This window comes from Meriones unguiculatus, chromosome 21, assembly GCF_030254825.1.
Source record: "Meriones unguiculatus strain TT.TT164.6M chromosome 21, Bangor_MerUng_6.1, whole genome shotgun sequence".
NCBI lineage: Eukaryota > Metazoa > Chordata > Mammalia > Rodentia > Muridae > Meriones > Meriones unguiculatus.
Window position 1 is genome coordinate 55,992,499 of NC_083368.1, and position 20,167 is coordinate 56,012,665.

General features: G+C 41.9%; 1 protein-coding gene across 1 annotated transcript in view; it reads left to right on the forward strand.

The window, feature by feature from the left end:
* Positions 1 to 20,167, forward strand: part of Snd1 (staphylococcal nuclease and tudor domain containing 1) — a 399,985-nt gene that overhangs the window by 159,699 nt on the left and 220,119 nt on the right. Inside the window, exon 12 of the mRNA XM_060374009.1 lies at positions 17,445 to 17,545. Coding sequence (XP_060229992.1) covers positions 17,445 to 17,545 — 101 coding nt within the window. The remainder of the gene's footprint in view (positions 1 to 17,444; positions 17,546 to 20,167) is intronic.

Sequence of the window (20,167 nt, forward strand, 5' to 3'; positions counted from 1 at the left end):
TATTCTGATTACATAATTTGTTTAACCAGTATATGTTCATCTTAATTTTCTTTTTATAATTTTATTTTATATTTTAATAAGCAGATTATATTATATCAGAGTCATCTATGTTCATGACATGGTACAAAGTCAGACTTGTAGAGCTGGAAAGATGTAAAGGTGGAAAGTGGAGGGCATGATATTTCACTTTTCTCTCCTTTTAATCCTATGTACTTCACAAGAAAAGTCTTGTAGGGTTTTGTTTTATTCATTTTTGTGTTAAATTTATTTGTCCTATTTTATGCTTACATTTTCAGCTTTCGATCTTTTAAAACAACATAGCAACAGAATAGTCCCTTTTATCTTAATTAAATAATCCTAGTGCTTGGAGTGCTTTTTTGTAGACAAACGAGAGATAGGTGCAGGTGCTTCCTTTGAGAGAGAACAAGGATGAGTAACAGAACTTGGTGATTTTAACCCCTTTCCTCTTTCTGGGAATTGGTTTATTTGTTGAGTGCAGGGCTTGAACCAGGGATTTCACTTCTAAGAGTCATCTGCCCCCCCTCCCCACCCCCGACCAACAACTTCAGACCCTGTTTCCATTCTTGTGAAGATAGATTTGGAATAACTTTGGCCAACCCCCTATATTATAATTCTATCCAAACAAATAACAGACTTGAGTTATTGAAGTGATGTTAATACTTTCCTCTTTACTATAGATCCTTCCTTTTCCAAACCAGTTTTGTTTTACTGTGATATGTAGGTCTCCAGCCATAACTTTTATTTAATAGATGTTTAAATTTGGAGAAGGCCCGCAGCTTTCCTAAAGCTAACTATCTTCCTGTCTGTACGAGTGTGAACTTGCTTTAAGTAATAACCATTAAAACAGACCACTCATTTCTGTTTATTCCTTCAAAGTGCAGTTAACAAATTAAGAGTTGGAATAGACATTAATGGAATTTTCATATAATTGAGTATTAATCACCTAATGCCTTTTACCATACAGGTATTTGTTGCTGTTGTTGTGCTTTTACATTATAGACTTGGTCATTTAAGTTTTTTTATCTCTTGTATTGCAGAAGACAACCCTTGCTTTCTATCATTTCCAAGTGAATTATGTAACTTTCCAAATCCCTAATAGCTATTATTGTTTCTGCTACTGTTATTAATGTGCCTTCCTAGTATTTTCCAGTCCAGTTATCCTTAAGTAGCTAAAGAAATTTCACCCAGTGTTCAAAAGAAGTGTAACGAGAAAACACAGAGGCATAAGATCTCTACTACAGATGCTCGTTGTCTTACACTGTTGAGCTACTCTGCCAGGCTCTTTGCCTTTCTGGTTTGGGAGTTATTAGACAAATACCCCTTGATACTTTCAGCCACCATTTGTTCCAGTTACACTGTCCCTCGCGAGCCTATAAATCCCTTTTGACCATAAGATGTTTTCTAGATGTGTTAGCTTCAAAATTATCATTGAATATTAAATTTTATATTCACAGGAATAATGCTCATTTCATTATATTTGATGCAACATTTCAGTTTATGACCTCCTGTCATCTTTAGTCACTCATTATGCAATTCTATTTGTAACTAATTTTTTATTTGGTCTAACTATGCTCATGCATCTTGGTTTGTCTTTTGTGGAGAAAATTAAGAGACAGTACATATAGTCCTCTTTTTATCTATTTTAGCAGATAATTAATGTAAAATCCAGTCATAAAAAAGTTTATTTACTTTACTGTTCCGTTTCATTTCCTCAGTTAGTATATTGAGGTAGCTTTTTTTTTTTTCCAGTGTTTTTTTTTTAACATCAAGTTTTACTCCTGTGTCCTGGGTCAGCTAGTTATACTAAAATGTACACTTTAATTGTCTGGCCTTTAGACATGTCTCTCCATGTTTTACATAAAGGTCTTACATAGTGATTACAGTAAACTCTTGTGTGCAGTTGGAAGCCACCTTGCTGATTTCTTGGGACGCTTGGTCTGTATGTTTGTGTGGTCTGGGTTGTTGTGTGAGGATGCTTTCTTATGACTGTTAGGCGTTGCCTCATTACTTTCTGTAGCTGTTGGGGTGCTGGCTTTTCCATGGAATTGCCTGAGATTCTGTGGCAATTCTCTAGTGGCCAAGGGATGGCTCAGTGGACAAGAACACTTGTTGCTTTTGCAGAGGAGCTGGGTTCAGTTCCCAGCCCTCACACGGTGGCTCACAGCTACCCATTCCCTTCAGTTCCACACAGAAGACACTCATGCACATGAAATAAGTCTAAAAAGATAACCATCCTAACCTCTGTACCTGGTGTTTGACACCAGGATATTAAGTTTATAGCTCAAAATTTTCTTGTTCATAAGATATTAACTTAACTCTAGGCTAAAATACAGGGAGTTTTCTCATAGAGACTTTTTGTAATATCACAGGAATAGAGCTGACAAGATGACTCAGAAGGTACACTGGAGAGTTGGCTCAGTGGTTAAGAGCACTGGCTGCTCTTCAAAGGTCCTGAGTTCAGTTCCCAGCAACCACATGGTGGCTCATAGCCATCTGTAATGAGATCTGGTGTCCTCTTCTGGTGTACAGGTGTACATGCAGGCAGAATACTGTATAAGTAATCAATCAACCAATCAATCAATCATCTTTAAAATAAAGAAGGTGACTTAGAATGTAAAGGCGCTTGCTGCTAAGCGAGGCTACCCGAGCTTAATTCCTGGGGCCCCCATGGCAGACAAAGAACTCCCTCCAACAGCTCACCTCTAACCTGCATATATACACTGTAGAGTTCACAAACACACACCCCTAACAGCTTTAATGTTGTTGATTCTGTTTTGTCTATGTGTCTATGTGTACTATGTGTGTGCTTAGAGTCCATGTGTGCCAGAAGAGAGCATCAGGTCCCTGGGACTGGAATTACAGGCAGTTGTGAGCCATGTTGTGGGGTGCTGGGAATCAAACCTTGGTCCTCTGGCAGAATAATCGCTGTGTTTAACAAATAAGCCCTTTCTACAGCCATAACAGCTTTTAAAAGAATACAATGTTTTTCCATGTTACTATACTGAGCGGAGTTGTGGGTTGTTTCTGTCTATCCTTTGACTACTGTGCTGTGTGTGTTTTCCCAGTGTGGACTCTTAGTACTGCAGGCAGAAGGGGAATGGGGTCAGCTAGGAATGACCCCAGGCAGCAGATCAGGGTGTGTCTAGAAGACCACTCAGAGAATGAGTCCCTGAAACCTGAGTCAGCTGGTTCAGTGCGGTGCCCGTGGGAGTCGTTTCTGACAGGCTTCCTGTATTTTATACCCACATCAAGTGTCGTACTAGCTACAATGGCTTTCTAGCTCATGTTAAACAAGTAACTATGGTGGGAGGCTTCGTTTTTTCCCTGAAGTGATTGATGCCTCAGTTAGAGAGTGACGCTCAGCCCTCCTCCCAGCCGCTTGAACTCGCTTTAATTGATTTGTTCCAGGTTATCAGAGGTTGGCAAGATAGGAGATTAAGTTATTTATGTGACTTGATTGTGGTGGCTTAGTTCCTGCGCAGTATAGGTAGTTCTGAGTCTGCCATCCGTTGCTCTGTCCTAACTCCCAGCGGTCACCTCAAGGGTTGAAAACATAGTCGCCAGAGGGTCTTCTAGTCCAGTGGTTCCTAATGTGCTTTTTCTTACCGTGCAGTCTCAGAATATTCACACATCATCTGCCTAAGAAACAGTTACACCAACATTACAGTATGGTAGAACCTTGTGTGCATGTTCTGATTAGAAAGGGACAATTACTGAATATGTGGTTTCATTGTGAGGCGTTCAGAATAGTGAACTGCATGGGCCAGTGGCTAGATGGTGATGCCAGCGGCTAGGGGAAACTGCAGTTGGGCAGTGGTTGCGGAATGGACACAGGCCTGCCTTCTGCTTTGGGGGGAGTGTGTTGGAATTGGGTAGTGGCTCTGGCTGTAAAGTACCATAAGTACACTTAGGAATTTAAACTGGTGAATTTTAGGTTATTAAAATGCTATGAATTTTATCTAAATTAAAAGACAAACCAGCTTGTTAGGTGGAGTAATTACTGAGGAAACATTTGGTGTTTCTTGGTAGTAATGCTGGGTGGCGTTTTATGCAGTGTGTTGGGTAGTGCTAAGAGAAGTCATAAGCAAGCAGTTAAATGTGGACAGAGTCTCCTCAGCGAGAAGCAGTGACATCCAGATTCATGGAATGTGTTCCTTTCATTCTCACTTTCAGTAGACATACAAGGGCTTTGGGTAGCATGCACAGTCAATCCCAATAGTCTCCTATGTGCTACTATCTGTCTCCTAAACCCTACTGAAAACCTCTTTTCAGGACATACTGGCTAGTAGGTTGTCTCAGAGTTGTAATAAACCTTGTCTTTTCAGCTTCCCTGTTGTATACAGTGAAGTTAGGGTTCTAATTAAAGGAGCACATTGCAGGCCAGCTTGCTGGTATACAACCACATTTTCCCAGTTGTAATCTCCTGCCAAGTTGTGTTCTTCTCTGGAACAGTATTCTGTAGGCTAGCATTTTATGACTCTTGGTGCCTCACCCCACGCTTACTTCTATATTACATCACAGTAAACAAAGAGTCCCTTAGGCATGCTTCCTGTCCTCGTTGTCTGTTTTGTGATAATTTAAGGGAGACAGAAGATGGCCAGTGTATAGTGTCTCCTAGTGGTGAACAGGATCAGTGGGCCGGGTAGAGATGGGCAGAGCCCTACAAGCCCAGAGTGCTCAGTCTGCCACAGTGTTGTGTCGTTGGGAGCGGTCAGTGGGCCGAGCAGTGTCTTCTGTCCCCCACCCACTCTTCTGACTGTGAAGGGCTGCGGTGAGGTACAGCAAACATCAACCAGTAGAATCAAACTGTCATGATGAGCCAAGATGCAGTTCCTTGTTCTGTGACAAGTAGGGAAAACATATGGCAGGCAGGTGGTGGTGGCAGGATCATTGTCAGCTCACAGTGAGATTGGCAGTTCGTTCGCAGACAGTGATGCCCACCTGCCATGGCAACAGGCCACCGCCAGGCACCCGGAAGCCCTCCCGATCATGTCCTCTAACTGCCTAGCCTGTCCTGAGGAATTCTTGCTGGCTGGCCGATAACCCTGAGCAGTGGCCATGGCCTCAGCTTGCCAATTGTGCTGAACTAGATCTTCAACACTGAAGACCCTGGTTGTGAGCAGGTCGCTGTTGGTTTTGCTTTTGAAGGTAGATGTTCGTTATATGTGTATTTCAGGTTATCCTACTGTTAATTTTTTTAAACATTAATTTTATTTTCTCTTTAAACTTTTCTTTTAAAATTCCAAGAGAAGAAAAGTATACTAATTGCAACGTCTGAAGTAAGATCTTCTCTGCCAAGGACTTCCACTCAGATTCAGTGCATCCCTTATTTTTGTTCCCCCAACTGGAATCATATTCTGTATCATTGAGCAGTGACATTTTTATCTAAACATTTTCCCATCACAGACTGTGTAGATCTCCCCTTGCTTTCAGCAGCTTCCTCGTTTCATTGAAGTGCTGGTAATACATTGCTAAAAAGGCAGCCTGCGGCTCTGCCAACTTGGATTTCTTGGGCTCAGCATGTAGTCACACGTTTATGTTAAGCCACATCAGTAAAAAAGGGACATGCTTATTCACCAGCGTTTTTGCTCTTTTAGAGTGAGTTTTCAGAAGTAGAGTTGCTCAGCCAAAGGACATCCTATATTGAATGTTACCAGACTTGCTACAGGATCTCCAAAGATGTAATAAGCTTGCTGGTAGTATTGGAAAATACCACTTGGAGAAGCACATGAATGAATAAGTTTATTAGACAAAACACAGGTAGAAATTATTAGATCCAGTGGCAGAAGAAGTAGATAAAAATGAGGAAATTATAAGGGGTTGCCAGAAAATTCTCAAAAGCAAAGATTATAGGTGACAGGTCTCTTGGGGTAAGGAGTGGCTGTTCCTCATAGAGGAAATGTGTCTGGGTATTCAACATCAAAAGATTCATCAATTTAGTCCAAATCACTTACTCTCTTCTCCCAGGGAAGGTAGATTATTTTGTCCTATATAACTAGTACCTTTGATCTCTATTTATTGAAGTTATTAAACATGATTTCTAATTATCACTCGCCTTTGAGAACCACCTCTTTCCCCGGTAATATTATAGAATTGCCTCCTTGATACAACCAAGAAGCTCATGAGTTTGTCATACTTAAGCTTTGGTTTGCTGAGCCATAGTATGCCTGGACGGTTGAGTCCAGTGGTGTTAGAACCACACCGCAGTCTCCACCTTCAGAAGTATTTTTAGTGCACCTTTATACTGCTGTGCCCCTCTGACCATCATCCACGTCCAGAACTTTCTCTTGTTGGAAACTGAAATTGTACTCAATAAGCATCCCTCCCTCCTTCCAGTCCTTGTCAAGCTCCGCTGTCCCTGAGTCTACGAATTCTTGGCACCTCAATTCAATGGTGACATTCAGTGTCACTTTCTGTATATCTTCTCTGTGACTAGTTTCTTTTTATTTACCATGAAGCCTTCATACTAGGCTCCCCCCCCCCCCATGTTGTAACTCGTCAGGAGTTTCCTTCCTTTGAGCCTGAATGATATTCTCTTGTGCCTCATTTAGTTCATTAGCTCATCCATTGATGCACATTTTTCGTCTCTATATTTTGGCCACTGTGACTGATTTTTCGCTGCGAACACATGCATTCAGACTTTTTAAAGACCCTTTTCCCATTTTTAACAGTGTGCACCCAGCGCCAGGCATGGTGCTGCACGCCTGTAATCCCAGCACTCAGGGAGGGAGAGGCAGGTGGATCTCTGTGAGTTCGACTCCAGCCTGGTCTGTGAAGCCCAGGACAGCCAAGGCTACACAGAGAAATCCTGTCTCAAAAACAACAAAGGGAAAAAAAGTGCTCCCAGAAGTGAATTGATGGCTCATGTATGGTGAGACTAGCTTTTTAAGGAACCTAAGCAATATATTTTCTTCATGTTTCTGATAATGTGGGGATAAGAGCTGAAGAGCTTTATATTTGCTGTGTAAAGTGCCTGGACTTGCACTCCTACAGCTGGGTGGTAGAGCAGCACTTACCTAGTATTCTTATGACTCTGGGTTTGTTCCCTAGGAAGGTCAGTTGTTTTGAAATGCTTACTTAGCTACAAAACTAAGAATAATTAAGGTACAGAGTGGTCTCTGTATCTTACAAAGCAATCTGTTATCAGAATCTTCCTTGTTCCAAACAACTCCTAAAGAATTATTACATCCACAGTTATTTAAGGTCATGACACAGTTCTATAGGGCCAATTCACCATTTTAACATTGGCCTTTAGTTAACTTCCGTGAATGCATTATCCCTAGTCAGAATGGCTTCTTTGCTCCAGCTGATGAACGTGCTGGAGGAAAGAGAGGGAGTGTTTTGTACTGTGGTGAGACAGTGTAGCTTTTCCACACTGGCTCAGCACAGCACGCCTGGCTCCCATAGCAATGGGATGGTAGTGGCACTGTTGGTTGGGTGAATACTTTTATTATTCGTTTATTGCCTAGGCTTTCCAGTTTTCTTCATAATGAGCAGAGGACACATTGCAAGTCTTCATAGGCTGGCTTTATTGACATATGTAGCATAATCTTTTACTTTTCATTTTTCTTAATAATACTCCGCCTGCCGTAAGTCTTACAAGCTAGTAAGCGCATTCCCTTTCTGCATACCCGCCCCCCCAAGCCATCCCTGGTGGCTGTTTTTAAAGACTGGGCAACATTGCATGTATTCTCCACAAAGGCAAAGACACACATATCTCCTATCTCCGAGTTTTTGTGCTGCTTATGTGGCTGGAACTCCTCCAGGGAAACTTCTAGACGTTGTGATTTAATTTCTCCTGACTGCTGGTGACCTTGGAAATTTTGGACTCCGATGACTTTGATTGACACTATAGAAGAGAAAAAGAGCCCCCCCCCCTGCCAGTTCTGTCTCCAGCAAAAGCAGTGAGAAGCCCTAGCTGTGTTAAGGAATAAGCTAGAGCGTGCGGAGGGGCACAGGCCGGCTTGGGGCAGCACCTTAGAGTGTTTCTTTAGAGACCAGCAGTGTGGTGTTAGCGCTGTGGGTCGTTATGCCAGTGACACAATCACGAGATCATGGAATGTTAGGACAGACACCATGTGCAGGCCTTAATTATATGTGTGGGACTGTAAGGACTTAAACAGAAGTTCCCAGCTCGGCACCCACGGCAGCTCACAACTGCCCCCTGTTGTAGGGGACCTGATACCCTCACACACATACACGGAGGAAAACACCAGTGCACACAGAATGAACGTGATTATGATCTCAATTTTTTATAAATTCCCATCAGGTTTAATTAAAATAATTTTAATTTTCAAAGCAACATTTCCCCATTAGTTTTTGTATGTTTTTGTTTGTTTTTATGGTTAATCGTACAATGTATTTTCAGGTTATTTTAATTTTATAGTTGTTGTCAGGTAGCTACAGAAATCTCTGCCGATTTCAAATGTCCCCTGACATAAAATGTGTCACCATGTATTTTCGAATCTCAAGTTTGTGTATTCTTCTAATTAAATATTTATCAAGCTGAAGATTTATCAACCAGCAATGATGTCCACTTAAACGAGTGCTTAATGTCAGGTAGGGGCTGTTAGTCTCCTGTGGCCTGTGTATGCTGTGTATTGCCTTTCCCTTCAAAGCAGATAAAGGTGTCTGCCCAGCTAGGTTGGGGTGTGCGTGCTTGCAGTGGGATAGGGGAATCAGGAGACACGTTTGTCAGAAAGGCATCAAGGAAGAAAGCTACTTGACTCTCAGCTCTGTAGGGTACCACTCCATTGATGAAAATGAAATGTGCTTAAAATAGAGCCGTGTGCGGGAGGTGGGAGGGTGATCGTAGATGGGAGAGCAGCGTAAATACACAAGAACAAACAACCAGCCTCAGCACCTAATTACAGTGATTTGGACGAGGGTGTTCCAGAGTGCATCTAGGCTGGGTGGCAGAGGTAGGCCAGGAGCACTGCTCTGTCTTTCACTCCATTGCAGTGTAGATGAAGCAACAGAATGTGTAAGTTTTTATGAATGCTTGTTATAAAGATTTAAACATTTAAAAAGTTAAAAACTTAAGAGACATAAATGCACAAAAATGAATGAAACAAATAAGTTTCAGGTTACATAGTTAAAAACTTTAAAAAAGACAAATAGGTTACCTAGAGATTGTTTGTCTTTAAAATAATATCTGCAATCAACAGAAGTCTTCATCATTAACTTTAAAAAGCAGTTCTTAAATGGGAGTATTGGCTACTATTCATTCACCACCTATCTTGGAATAAATTTTAGACTTTTAGGTAAAAAAGACTAAACTTGTGTTGGCAAATTGTAAGTTAATTTTAAAAATCCAGCTGTGGAATTAGTAAACCCTATTGAAAATTACCTTCGTGAAGTTACCGAGCAGAGCTAGGCTGTGGCTGATGCCAAACACTTGCTTATAAAGCCTGGATTTGATGCTCAGTTCCACTGAAAACCTAACCAGACATAAGACGACCACAACAAAACTGTTGAAAAGAGTATATTTTATACTTAAAAGACTAGGAGACCCCCCCCTGATTTTTACACGATGTATCCAGACACCAGAGATGGCTTCTAGAATTACAGAAGTATGTGACAGGTTTCTGTGTTCTAATCTGATCATATTTTCAAATAAAAACAAGTAATAAACATCTTTGCTTTTCATATTTTTCATACTGATTTCAGAGTATTCACAAGGACGCATCAAAACAGAGGAAATTAAAAGTTCACCGGAGAAAACAAAGGGAGAAAATTAGAACCAAGAATAAGGATCATGTAACAGAGGACCCAGGACTGGGGTCTGGAGAGAGGGTTCAGAGGTCAGGAGTACTCACTGCTCTTGAGGAGGACTCAATTCTGATTCTAGCACCCACAAGACAGCTCACAGCTGGCTGTAACTCCAGTTCCAGGGGCTCTCATGCCTTCTCTGGCTTTAGTAAGTCTCCTGCAAGCAGCTGGTATGCAAAAACTCACACAGCAAGCAGAGATCAATTAAATACACAAAGTCTTAAAAAGGCTAGGAATACAGTACCAAGTGTGTACCAGAGGCATAGGCTATTGCCATATGTGGCTTCGAGTACATAGATGAAGAAGTCCTGCACATATAAAATATAGCAAATATCCAAGTCTGTATATAAAATGTCTCTATTATCTTTATCTTAGTATGGTAGCAGTTTGTAAATTTTGAGTGAAATAAATAAGATTAATTTCACCTGTTTCTTTTAAATACTTAATGTTGCTACTAGCAGAATGTGAGCACAGACGCATGGCTCTCAGGTTTGGCCCATTTCTTTCACATATTGACTAGAAGCAGGTCAGTTTGTCTTGTGAGAGTTGTGTGATTCCATTTGTAGTCACGGGAAACAGGTCAGTCACCCCCTCATCTAGGAATAATCTCAAAACAAATTGCTATTAATGGGACCCTTACCCCTGTTTCCAGGTATAACCTCTGTTTACCATAAATGACTGTTTCAAACTGCTAACCAAATCTCTATTACTGTTTTCAGAACGATCATGTAAGGTGCTTTTGAGCAAGGGAGGACTGAGGACGCGTGACTCAAGCAGGGAAGAAGTAGATATGGAAGGTCCCTGCTGAGGGCAAAGCAATGCCCTCGAGGTCTTTCCTTGACGCTCACTGTCCCCTTGGTTAAGAAGTCAGAGGCGCCTGCGCAGAGCTTCTCCAGTTAACCTGCTAATTGAGTTGGTTCACAGCATTGTGCTTCAGTCACCTCAGTAAATGAAACATCCAGTAACTAGTACCTGCAGAATTAATCCTTAAATGCCTAAGTAAATACTAAATAGTGTGTCATTCTTTAAAATAAACCCTACTTATCTCAAAGTTGGGATGAATATGCAGGAGGTTCACATTCTTGTTTGCTGTCACTCCTTAAGGAGAAAAGTGTATTTAATTGAGTCTGTCTGTCTAATGATTTCAGAAGTTTAATGACTTAAGTCAACATGTGTCTTATTTATACATATATGTATGTGTAGGTGTGTTTGTTTATCTCATGCATACTTATTTAGCACTTGCTCTGTGCCAGGCACTGTTCTGAGAAAATCTACCTGTTTATCTAAAAATAAGTGATACTTGCATGGAACTTACCGAGTCACGCCCTGTTCTAATGCCTTATGCATACTAATGCTTTTCTTCCAAGCAGAGCAAGGCAGACAGACACACACTAAGTGACTCTTGGACGTTCACACAGCCACTCTGTGTGCATCCTGGCTGCTGCTCTGCCTGTGCTCTTTCTTTCCTGGCTTTTGAAGCTCTCTTGTTTTATCCACTTCTGTTCCTAGGCAGTGTGACTTAGATTTAGGCCCAGATGGTGCCATCTTCAGTGTGTCAGAGGTTCATAGAAGCCTTCTGTAACTACCCACAAGAACCCATGAGAACAGGCGCAGAAGCAGAGCTTATTTCTAACAGCAGAGTATTTTTTTGCAGCTTCCTGTGAATTTATGATTCACTGTGTGGACTAATAGGTGGGATTATGTGGTAATTACACAAAATAGCTTCAAATAACAGCTCTATTTATATTAAAAGTAAACTTAAACTGTGACCTGGAAATGTTATGATATGCAGTTGCTCTTTTCCTAACCCATCTTTAACGCTTAGGTAGGTCACATTTTCTCATAAAATTTACATCTGTGTACTTCTTTGGCCATTTGGTGTTTTCTAGTGAAGGATCTCCATAGATACTCAGAGTGCATGTGTGGTCCAAGTGATTTCATGATGCTAAACTGCCTTCAGGACTTACAAGACACAGAAATGCAGTCTGAGTTCCCCGAAAGCTTTCTGAAATTGCTTTCATGGAAGTTTGCAATGTGATTGTGATGGCCAGCGATTGGTTAGGTTGCCTGCTGTTCTTTCATAGCTTCAAGAAACACATTTTATGAGAAGTACTATAATGTATAATTTTCTTGTTTTGTCCTTCATGGTAGTTACCTTTTTTGTTAAACATTGGGGTTTCATCACAGTTTTAAAATGCTTTCCTCTCTCCGGCTTCTACCACCACAGCCACAGTTGAAAACAATGTTCTTTTAAATATAAAACAGCAGACTCTCCAGCAACTTTTCAGAGTGTCCTTAAAATGCCCAACTTCTTATTTCAAAGGTGTCCTCCAGAACTTTATGCCTGAAAGTATTCCTGATTATATACATTCATTCATGCAACAAATATTTACTGTATGTTCAGGTGCAAGTCTATACCAGTTCTTTAACTGAACAAAAGACATGGCCATCCCTCTCCTGGTACTTAGAATCTGTATGTTCCACTTAATTGTGGAAAAGGAAGGTATAAATTACAAAGATTTAAGAAATTAGGATATAATACAGCATTTTTGACTGTGCTATCTTTTATGGTATTGGAGTTAAATGGTACTGTAAAATTCCAGTCTAGTGCTCTTAATTTCTATGTGAAGATGTCACACATATGTAAACCAAATATTTCTGGAGCATCTGCAGTTTTTCTTTCTACCTTATCTTTAGAGGATATGTAATTCATGTTTCATCATTCTGTTACACAAGCACATTTGCTTAAGCAGGAGGGACCACCAGGAGGGACCACCAGTCTTCTCTTTAACTCAGGCAATTTCGTATGAACTTACCGCAGACCCAAAATTCAGGTCATCATTTATTTAGACAGATGTTTCTAGATTTCCAGTCATTTTAACTGACCCTGTTTAAACTTCAGCTTTTCAGAGTGATTGACAGGTCGGTGATGACTATCTAGAGATGAAAACTGTTAGCTAGAGGAATGGATCTAAGGGTCCACAGGAGAGGGACATAATGCTAACTACACATTGACTTTCATCCCTGGTTTGTCATAGCTGCCTGCAGGTGTGTGTCTTGGCTGGGGGCTATTCTCAGAGCCTCGTTTGTATCTGAGATTTTCTCTAATAATGTTGCTGCCATGAAGAGCTCTTTAATCTCTGACTCATTTGCAATTCTCTTTCTCTTGGTGTAGGAAATAATTAATTGAAAGATGAATGTAGTTGTTATTTCTTCTGGTTGTTGCAGAGTGAAGTGTGTGGTGGGAGGTGTGTTCCCATGGGCTCCCTTAGAAGACAGTTCCCCGGAGGGTCGGCCCCTCAGGCTGGCCTTCTGGCCTGGCCTCACAGCATTCACCATTGTTTGCTGTTATCATAACTCCACCACACCCGCAACTGCCCCTGTTCAACTGGAAAGAATGTTCCACGCAATATCTCTGTGCCAGTAGCTGCCCATCTGTGGCTGAGGAACAAGCTTGGCATTCGTAGGTACATAGTAACTTTGAGATGCACTTAATTTATTTTTAAGCAGTGATGATCTTCTTCTTTCTTCTTCTTCTTCTTCTTCTTCGTCGTCTTCTTCTTCTTCTTCTTCTTCTTCTTCTTCTTCTTCTTCTTCTTCTTCTTCTTCTTCTTCTTCTTCTTCTTCTTCTTCTTTCTTTTTCCACTTTCCTCCTGCTAGTGGAATTAGGGGCTTGAATTTGTTGGGTGGATTATTAAAAATTCAGGGAGATGACTATGTTGTTGTTTCCTTGCACTTAAACATCCTTCTATTTGAAAATTTCATACGAGATCATATTCTCGTCTCCCAGGTCCATTCGTACCACTCTGCCTCCCCCACTTCATCTCCTCTTTTCCTCTTCTCAAACTTAATGCTTCCGGGTATGAAGCATCCAGTGGAACATGAACACCAGGTCGGAAGCCACACCCTTAAAGGAAATGAACTCGCCCTTCCCCAGAAACCACCAACTCCCTAGAGCCCCTCCGTTGAGGTGGACTAAAGCCCCTGCAGGTCAGCTGGGATGTAGACTGGGTTGAGTCTGTGTGGGTCTTGAGCAGCTGTCACAGCTGCGGGCAGTTCGTGAGTAGCCACCCTAGAAGACACTGATTGCTCTTCTCCCCTTGGCCCTGGCTCTTCAGATTTGCCCACCCCTGTGGTGGTCCCTGAGACTTGGGGAATTGTGCAGTAGATATTTGCCATTTGTGGCTGAGCACCTCACAGTCCTTTGTTCATGTCATTGTATGTACTCGGGCCAGTTGTAAGTTGCTTCGTTAAGTGCTGTCCATTGCACACGGAGACTTCTTCACTGAGGTTTGAGAGCCGTTCAGTCTGTGGGTCTGAGATACATCAATCATGGTTGGGCCACCCTTGGTATTTAGCAGACATCTCGACCAACATGCAGTTTTGCCATGGCTTCAGATACTCTTACTGCTTTCCTGGCCTCTCACTTTTTCATGTATGCTGGAGGTCTCTCCTGGGGAGCTTCAGGAGGACTAACTTACCTAGAGTACTTCTCCCGAGTGCCTTGTGTTGGCTGTGCCCTCTCTGCACGGCCCTCCCGTGCCCTGACTTTGTCCTGTACTAACTGAGTTCAGCTACATTCAGGAACCTGAGAACACTGAAGTTTTTGTTGGTTAGTCTGTCCACATTTCTCATAGTTAAACAATTTGAATGCAGCTGCCTGCTCTTAAGGGGCATCCTTACTATTTAAGTCACCTTAAAGAAAGATTTACCTGGTCTCAGCTCCTCCCTGCCTAGTCATGGATTTGGCTCCTGTGTTTTGGTTTGGCAATTTCCCCCCAAATTTACAAGTATGATTTGGCAATCTTCAGGTCTGTGATTTGGCAGTTGACTTTTTTAAGACGCCTGTCTCTTTTATGTGTTTTTGAAAAATGTGTGTGTGTGTGTGTGTGTGTGCTTGTGCTTATGTATGTATATATACACTCGTCTTTGTGTGTGTCTACATGTTTGAAGAGATTAGATAGAGGCCATCATCAGATATCTTCCTCCGTCTCTCAGTGAACCTGGAGCTCAGCAATATGGCTACACTGGAGGGACAGCAAGTCCCAGGGATCCTCTTAACCCATCCACTCTCTCTCCCGAGTTTATATGTGTATGCTGGTGGGTGTCAAGGACAGAACTCAAATCCTTATGTGTTTGTGAGAAGCGCTTTACCAACTGAGACATGGCCTTGTCTTGTTTTTTTAAACATTTGTGAGGAACAGTGAAAGGTGGGGCGGAGCATGATGCCTGCGGTGGATGGTGTCTTTAGGCCGATGCTGAGAGGTGACAGTGTGCTTAGAAAAGGCATACTGGACTCAAAAGTTGGCTCCAGCATGCTTGGCCCAGGGTTTGTCTTTCATGTAGATGGATAAGGCTTGCCCATGGACAAACCAAGCATACAAATATGACCTGTATGTTTTCTAATGGATCCCACAAAATTGGTTGTGACAAATAACACATTTCTATTAAGACATTTATAAACCAGTAGTATTTTCAGTATGTCTGTGTTTATTTATTGTACATTATTCTTGTTTTATGGCTGCAGCTTCTTATTCAGTGCATCTCCTTTGTTAGCTGAAAACATAAATATCCTTCTGCTCTCTTCCATCTTCTAGGCCCTGAATTCCTCCCAGACCTTTCCCAACTCCAAGTGGTTGCTATTAGACCTAGTTAGCTGTGTCACTTTGATTTACACACTGTGAAATCATATCAAAGCATCCTTGTGATTGCCATCTTGTTCTTCTTGATAGTTCTTTACTTGGTCCAGGAGAAGTTAGGGCAGACTGAAATTACGTGCAGTCTCTCTGAGGAGGCAAGTTATATATTTAGACACAGGTGTTTTGATGCGGAAATGGTCTGAGAAGTGTTTTGCCACATCATCTGGCGGTCGCTCAAGAATTCTGCCACCATTGTTCGTCAAGTGGAAATTTTTTGGAATTTTCCTTGCTTAACCAATTGATTTCTTTGGGTTATCAATATTTTTCCTATGTTTTGGGGTGTGGCGGGAGTGGTGGTGGTGGGATGGGCTTCTCTGTGTAGCCCTGTCTGGTCTAGGACTCCAGAGATCCATCTGCCTCTGCCTCTGCCTCCTGAGTACTGGGATCAGAGCTGTGCACAACTGCTGCCTGGCTTAATTTCTATTTAAAAATAGACTATTCTTGTGCTGGAGAGATGCCTCAGTGGTCAAGAGCACAGGGTGTTCATCCAGAGGTCCTGGGTTCAATTCCCAGCAACCACATGGTGGCTCACAACAATCTACACAGGGATGTGATGCCCTCTTCTGTCTGATGCTCTCTCTGTCATGCAGGCATACATGCAAATGAAATGTTCATATATATAAATAAATCATTTTTTTTTTAAAAAAAGGCACTCTTTAAGACTGTTTTATTTCTTCAGGCTTCTAGCAAAATTGAGCAGAATATAGAGACTTGTATGCATTCTGTGCTCTGACCCCTTCTATGCAGTGTCCCACAGCAGAGAATGGCTTCTAAACTGACAAACCGCCACTGACGGGTTGTGATCGCTCCACATACGTACAAACATGCGCATGGTGTTCCATATTTGATACTGTACTTTCTATAGGCTTTGACCAGAGTGTGCGCCATTGTCTTGGACAAACATGCGGGTATGCGCCATCATTGTGCTACAGGCAGACAGTTCCAGTGCCCACAGTCTCCTAACTCTGAATCTGCCAGCTCTCTCCCTGGTTATTCCTGATCTTGCTTGTTGTCTTCCTGCTTTTGCCTTGTTCGGAATGTGAGAGCGCTGATATCCCTCAGTAGGAGACCTTTGCAGATATGCTTCTTGCCTCTGATAATTAGCGCTTGAGCTTCTTCTGTGTCTGCTCATGGCACCGCAGCTCTGTACTGAGTCATGTGACATCATCAGGATCTACCAGTTTCTATTAATCTCCAGACATCATGGTTGCCTTTAATAGTCAGCTGTGAACAAAACTGCGGTTAGCTTCCATGGACAGTATCTTTGTTGACAAGTTTCCAACTCTTCTCAAGTAAATTCCAAGGAGCCGTATTTCTGTGTAGAATTTATGCTTAGTTGTTTAAGAAACGGAACTTTCTTCTAACATTTGATACTGTTTTACATTTGTACCAGGGGTAAAAGAGAATTCTTTTGTTCCACGCTTTTGCAAAGCCTTTATGTTATCCCTAATCTGGAATTTGTCTACCCTATTATGCATATAGGGTATGTATGTTGTGTGTGTGTGTGTGTGTGTGTGTGTGTGTGTGTGTGTGTGCCTGGGAGTGCTCCAGATTGAATATAAAGTCTCGTATGTGGTAGCTAAGTACTTTATTACTGAGCTCATCCTCAGTTCGTATTTCATTACTTAAAATTGCAATTTCCTAGTGACATTTGGAGTGGAATATCATTGCCAATGTTTTCTCTTTATCTCTGTGTTGTCTTTGAGTTGTTTGAGTCTTACAGCATTTCTTAACCAAATTGTCCTAGTGAGCTTCAAGAGGTTTTTCTGTATCCTGGGTACTGTCCTTTATCCAGTATGTCTTTTATAGACCTTTTTTTTTGTGCTCTGTGTTCGTTGGTTTTTTGTTGTTGTTTCTTAGATCCATAAAGTCCCCCTGAGTTGATTGTGCATGTGTGATGGCCGCCAGAGCCGTAGACTTCCAAACCTAACTCCCTCAATTATTGGTTTCCAGGTCAGTGTGACTGTGGACTACATTAGACCCGCCAGCCCAGCCACGGAGACGGTGCCTGCCTTTTCAGAACGTACCTGCGCCACTGTCACCATTGGAGGAATGTGAGTGTTCCACCTGACAGAGCCGGCCTTGGTTCCAAGCAGCTCAAAGCCCTGCTCAGTCGCTCTTGCCCGCCCTGCCTCCCCCCTTTCTCTGTGCTTTGCTTTCTCTTGCACTTAACCCAGTGGATTATAATTATGTGCCTGTGTAGCACTTTGTATTTGTAAAGTACTTTATAATCACTCATTAGCTAATCATATACTTCCATTATTGTTATTATTTAAGATTTACTGGGCTCTGTGTGCTTGGCCCTATGAAGTACATTATTACTGTTAATAATGCTATTTATTGAGTATCAAGCTGTCCCTAGGTACTACCCAAAATTAGTTAAGGGCTTCTGCATGTTGGTTTATAAAGGTGAGTTTTAGATACACTCACCCTTTAATAAATTGAGGAAGAAAGGGGAGAGCGAGGTTAACTGGATATTTTCTTTGCATAGAGATTATGTACCGGCTGTGCCCCAGCTATATTCCAAGGTCTCTGGGTAGCCTGGCTGATGAGCAGAATCTTTGGGGGAAGCATCTGACAGAAGAAGGAGGAAGCCTGCTGGGCCATGCTTTCACAATAAATAATAAAACAATCAGTCAGTCCCCAGCAGCACCTCTTACTTTGCATAAAGTATTCCAGCATGGTCATTGCTTCCTTCTCTCCTTAACAGTCTTAAGTGCTGTTTGTTACCAAACTATTTTTCTTTTCTTTTAAGGGGAGGCAAAGAATGGGGCTTTCAGCAAAACAGGGTTTGTCTTCCTGAATGTGCAAGGAAGCCCAGTAGGAGAATTGCATCCGAGTTCCATACAGCACCGGCCGGAAAGTGTAATGGTGGTTTACTCTGGAGCTTCTGGAACTCTCCTGTCAGGAAAGGAGCTCCTGTCCCCTCATTCTTGCTTTTGCCTTTGGAAAAGACTGTTTTTAGGCAGTTCCTACTCCTGCGTTTATTCGTGTTGCTCATGTTCACACAGCTACTGGAGGTTTCATTTCAGTGAGACAATCACGGTATAGGCATTTGATGTCACTGCCTTCACACCATCACAGGTTTTATAAGAAGCCAGCTTCTCACAGACCAGATATGTCTTAGACTGTGGACAGTTATGTCATATTCTGTTTACCATTCTATCTAAATATCCTTTATTAATTAAATATCTTTATTGTTAATATTTATTGTCAGTTTAACACCACTTCTTTAAATCCAGTCGTGTGGTTCTGTATTGGAAAGTGCTGAAGGTTAGTACTCTCCTGTATTGAAATTGTGACCAGAAGAAGCAGGAGTTGCTCCACAGATTGCTGCTCCTGCTTTCTAATTACTGGGGAAACAATTCCACATGCAAACGTACATGTTTGTTTTTGGCAGATGGCCTCCATCACCGTTTAATTCTCCATCAGAGTGGTTTATCTCAGTTACATCCCATCAAAGTAGAGTTAAAAATAAATTCACACCACCTAAAATCAGATATGCAGGAACTGGCTTTTCGGGATTCTTAACTTTTTAGGATAATATGGGACAGCCGTCTTTAATGTATCTCCACATGATGGAAAGAGCTGTGGCTGTCCGCTGTCACTCGGAACCTGTGAAGTCAGGTTCAAGTTTATGTTAGCGCTCCCTCAACCTGGGCGGGTTTTAATTTACTAGTCCACTAGAAGTGGCCTCGCTAGGTGGAATGAGAGGCTCTTCCCTAGTGTTTCTGTGATGGCTGTGCTGTTCACACTCCCACCAGCCGTGCCAGAGATCCCTCCCCCAGCAGTGGCAGCTTGTTGTCTTCTGGCCATGACCCTTCTCTGACGGGAGGGACAATACCTCATTGTCCCCCTGGGTTACATATTATGTTTGCCTCATTACTAGCGATGGTGAATATGTTCTGATATGTTCATTTGTATGCCTTCTTTTGAGAAATATCTATCAGTTATTTGCCTGTTTTGGTTCAATCAGCTGCTTTTTGGCCATTGAATTCTTAGAGTTTCTTGTATGTTCTGTACTTGGTTTATCTAGAAAGCGTAGACTTGATGCCATCTTGACACTAGAAATTACCTATATTGTTGAAGCCATGCCTAGACTATTACCACCCCAGCAGTGGGGAATTTGCCTCTTGTATTCCTGTCAAAGCTTCAGTAGCCAACAGGACGGTAGAACATGAAATTTGTTGAATGATTTGTAAACTGTAGTGCTGTGAAGGCCTTTTTTAGGACGTATACCTCTAAGTCCTTGAATGCTTCATTCCCTGGATTGCTGCAGTTCTGTGCATGTTTGTGATGTGAATGTAGGTGCATGTAGAGATCAGAGGACAGCTCTCAGGGGTCTGTCCTCCTTCATCGGTGGGTTGTGGGGATCAAATTCAGGTCATGGGACTTGCCCAAGAAAGGCTTTTAGACTTTTAAACCCTTTGGGTTTACTTATATCTGATCAGGACTGGTGAGTGGGAGTTTCCCTTTGCTTGTTTTAGAAGCTCGCTGATAAAGGTAGGTGATCCCAGCCGGTGGCCCTCCTGGCACACTTTCTGTGTTTGTTCCCACTGGCAGAGCTTCATTTATTCTCTCTTCCTCTTGGTTTGTGTTCACTCATCTCCTTTCATCCCTGAATTTTCTTTAGTTAAAAAAAAAAAAATCTAAAATAATATTGTAGAAAATTGAGT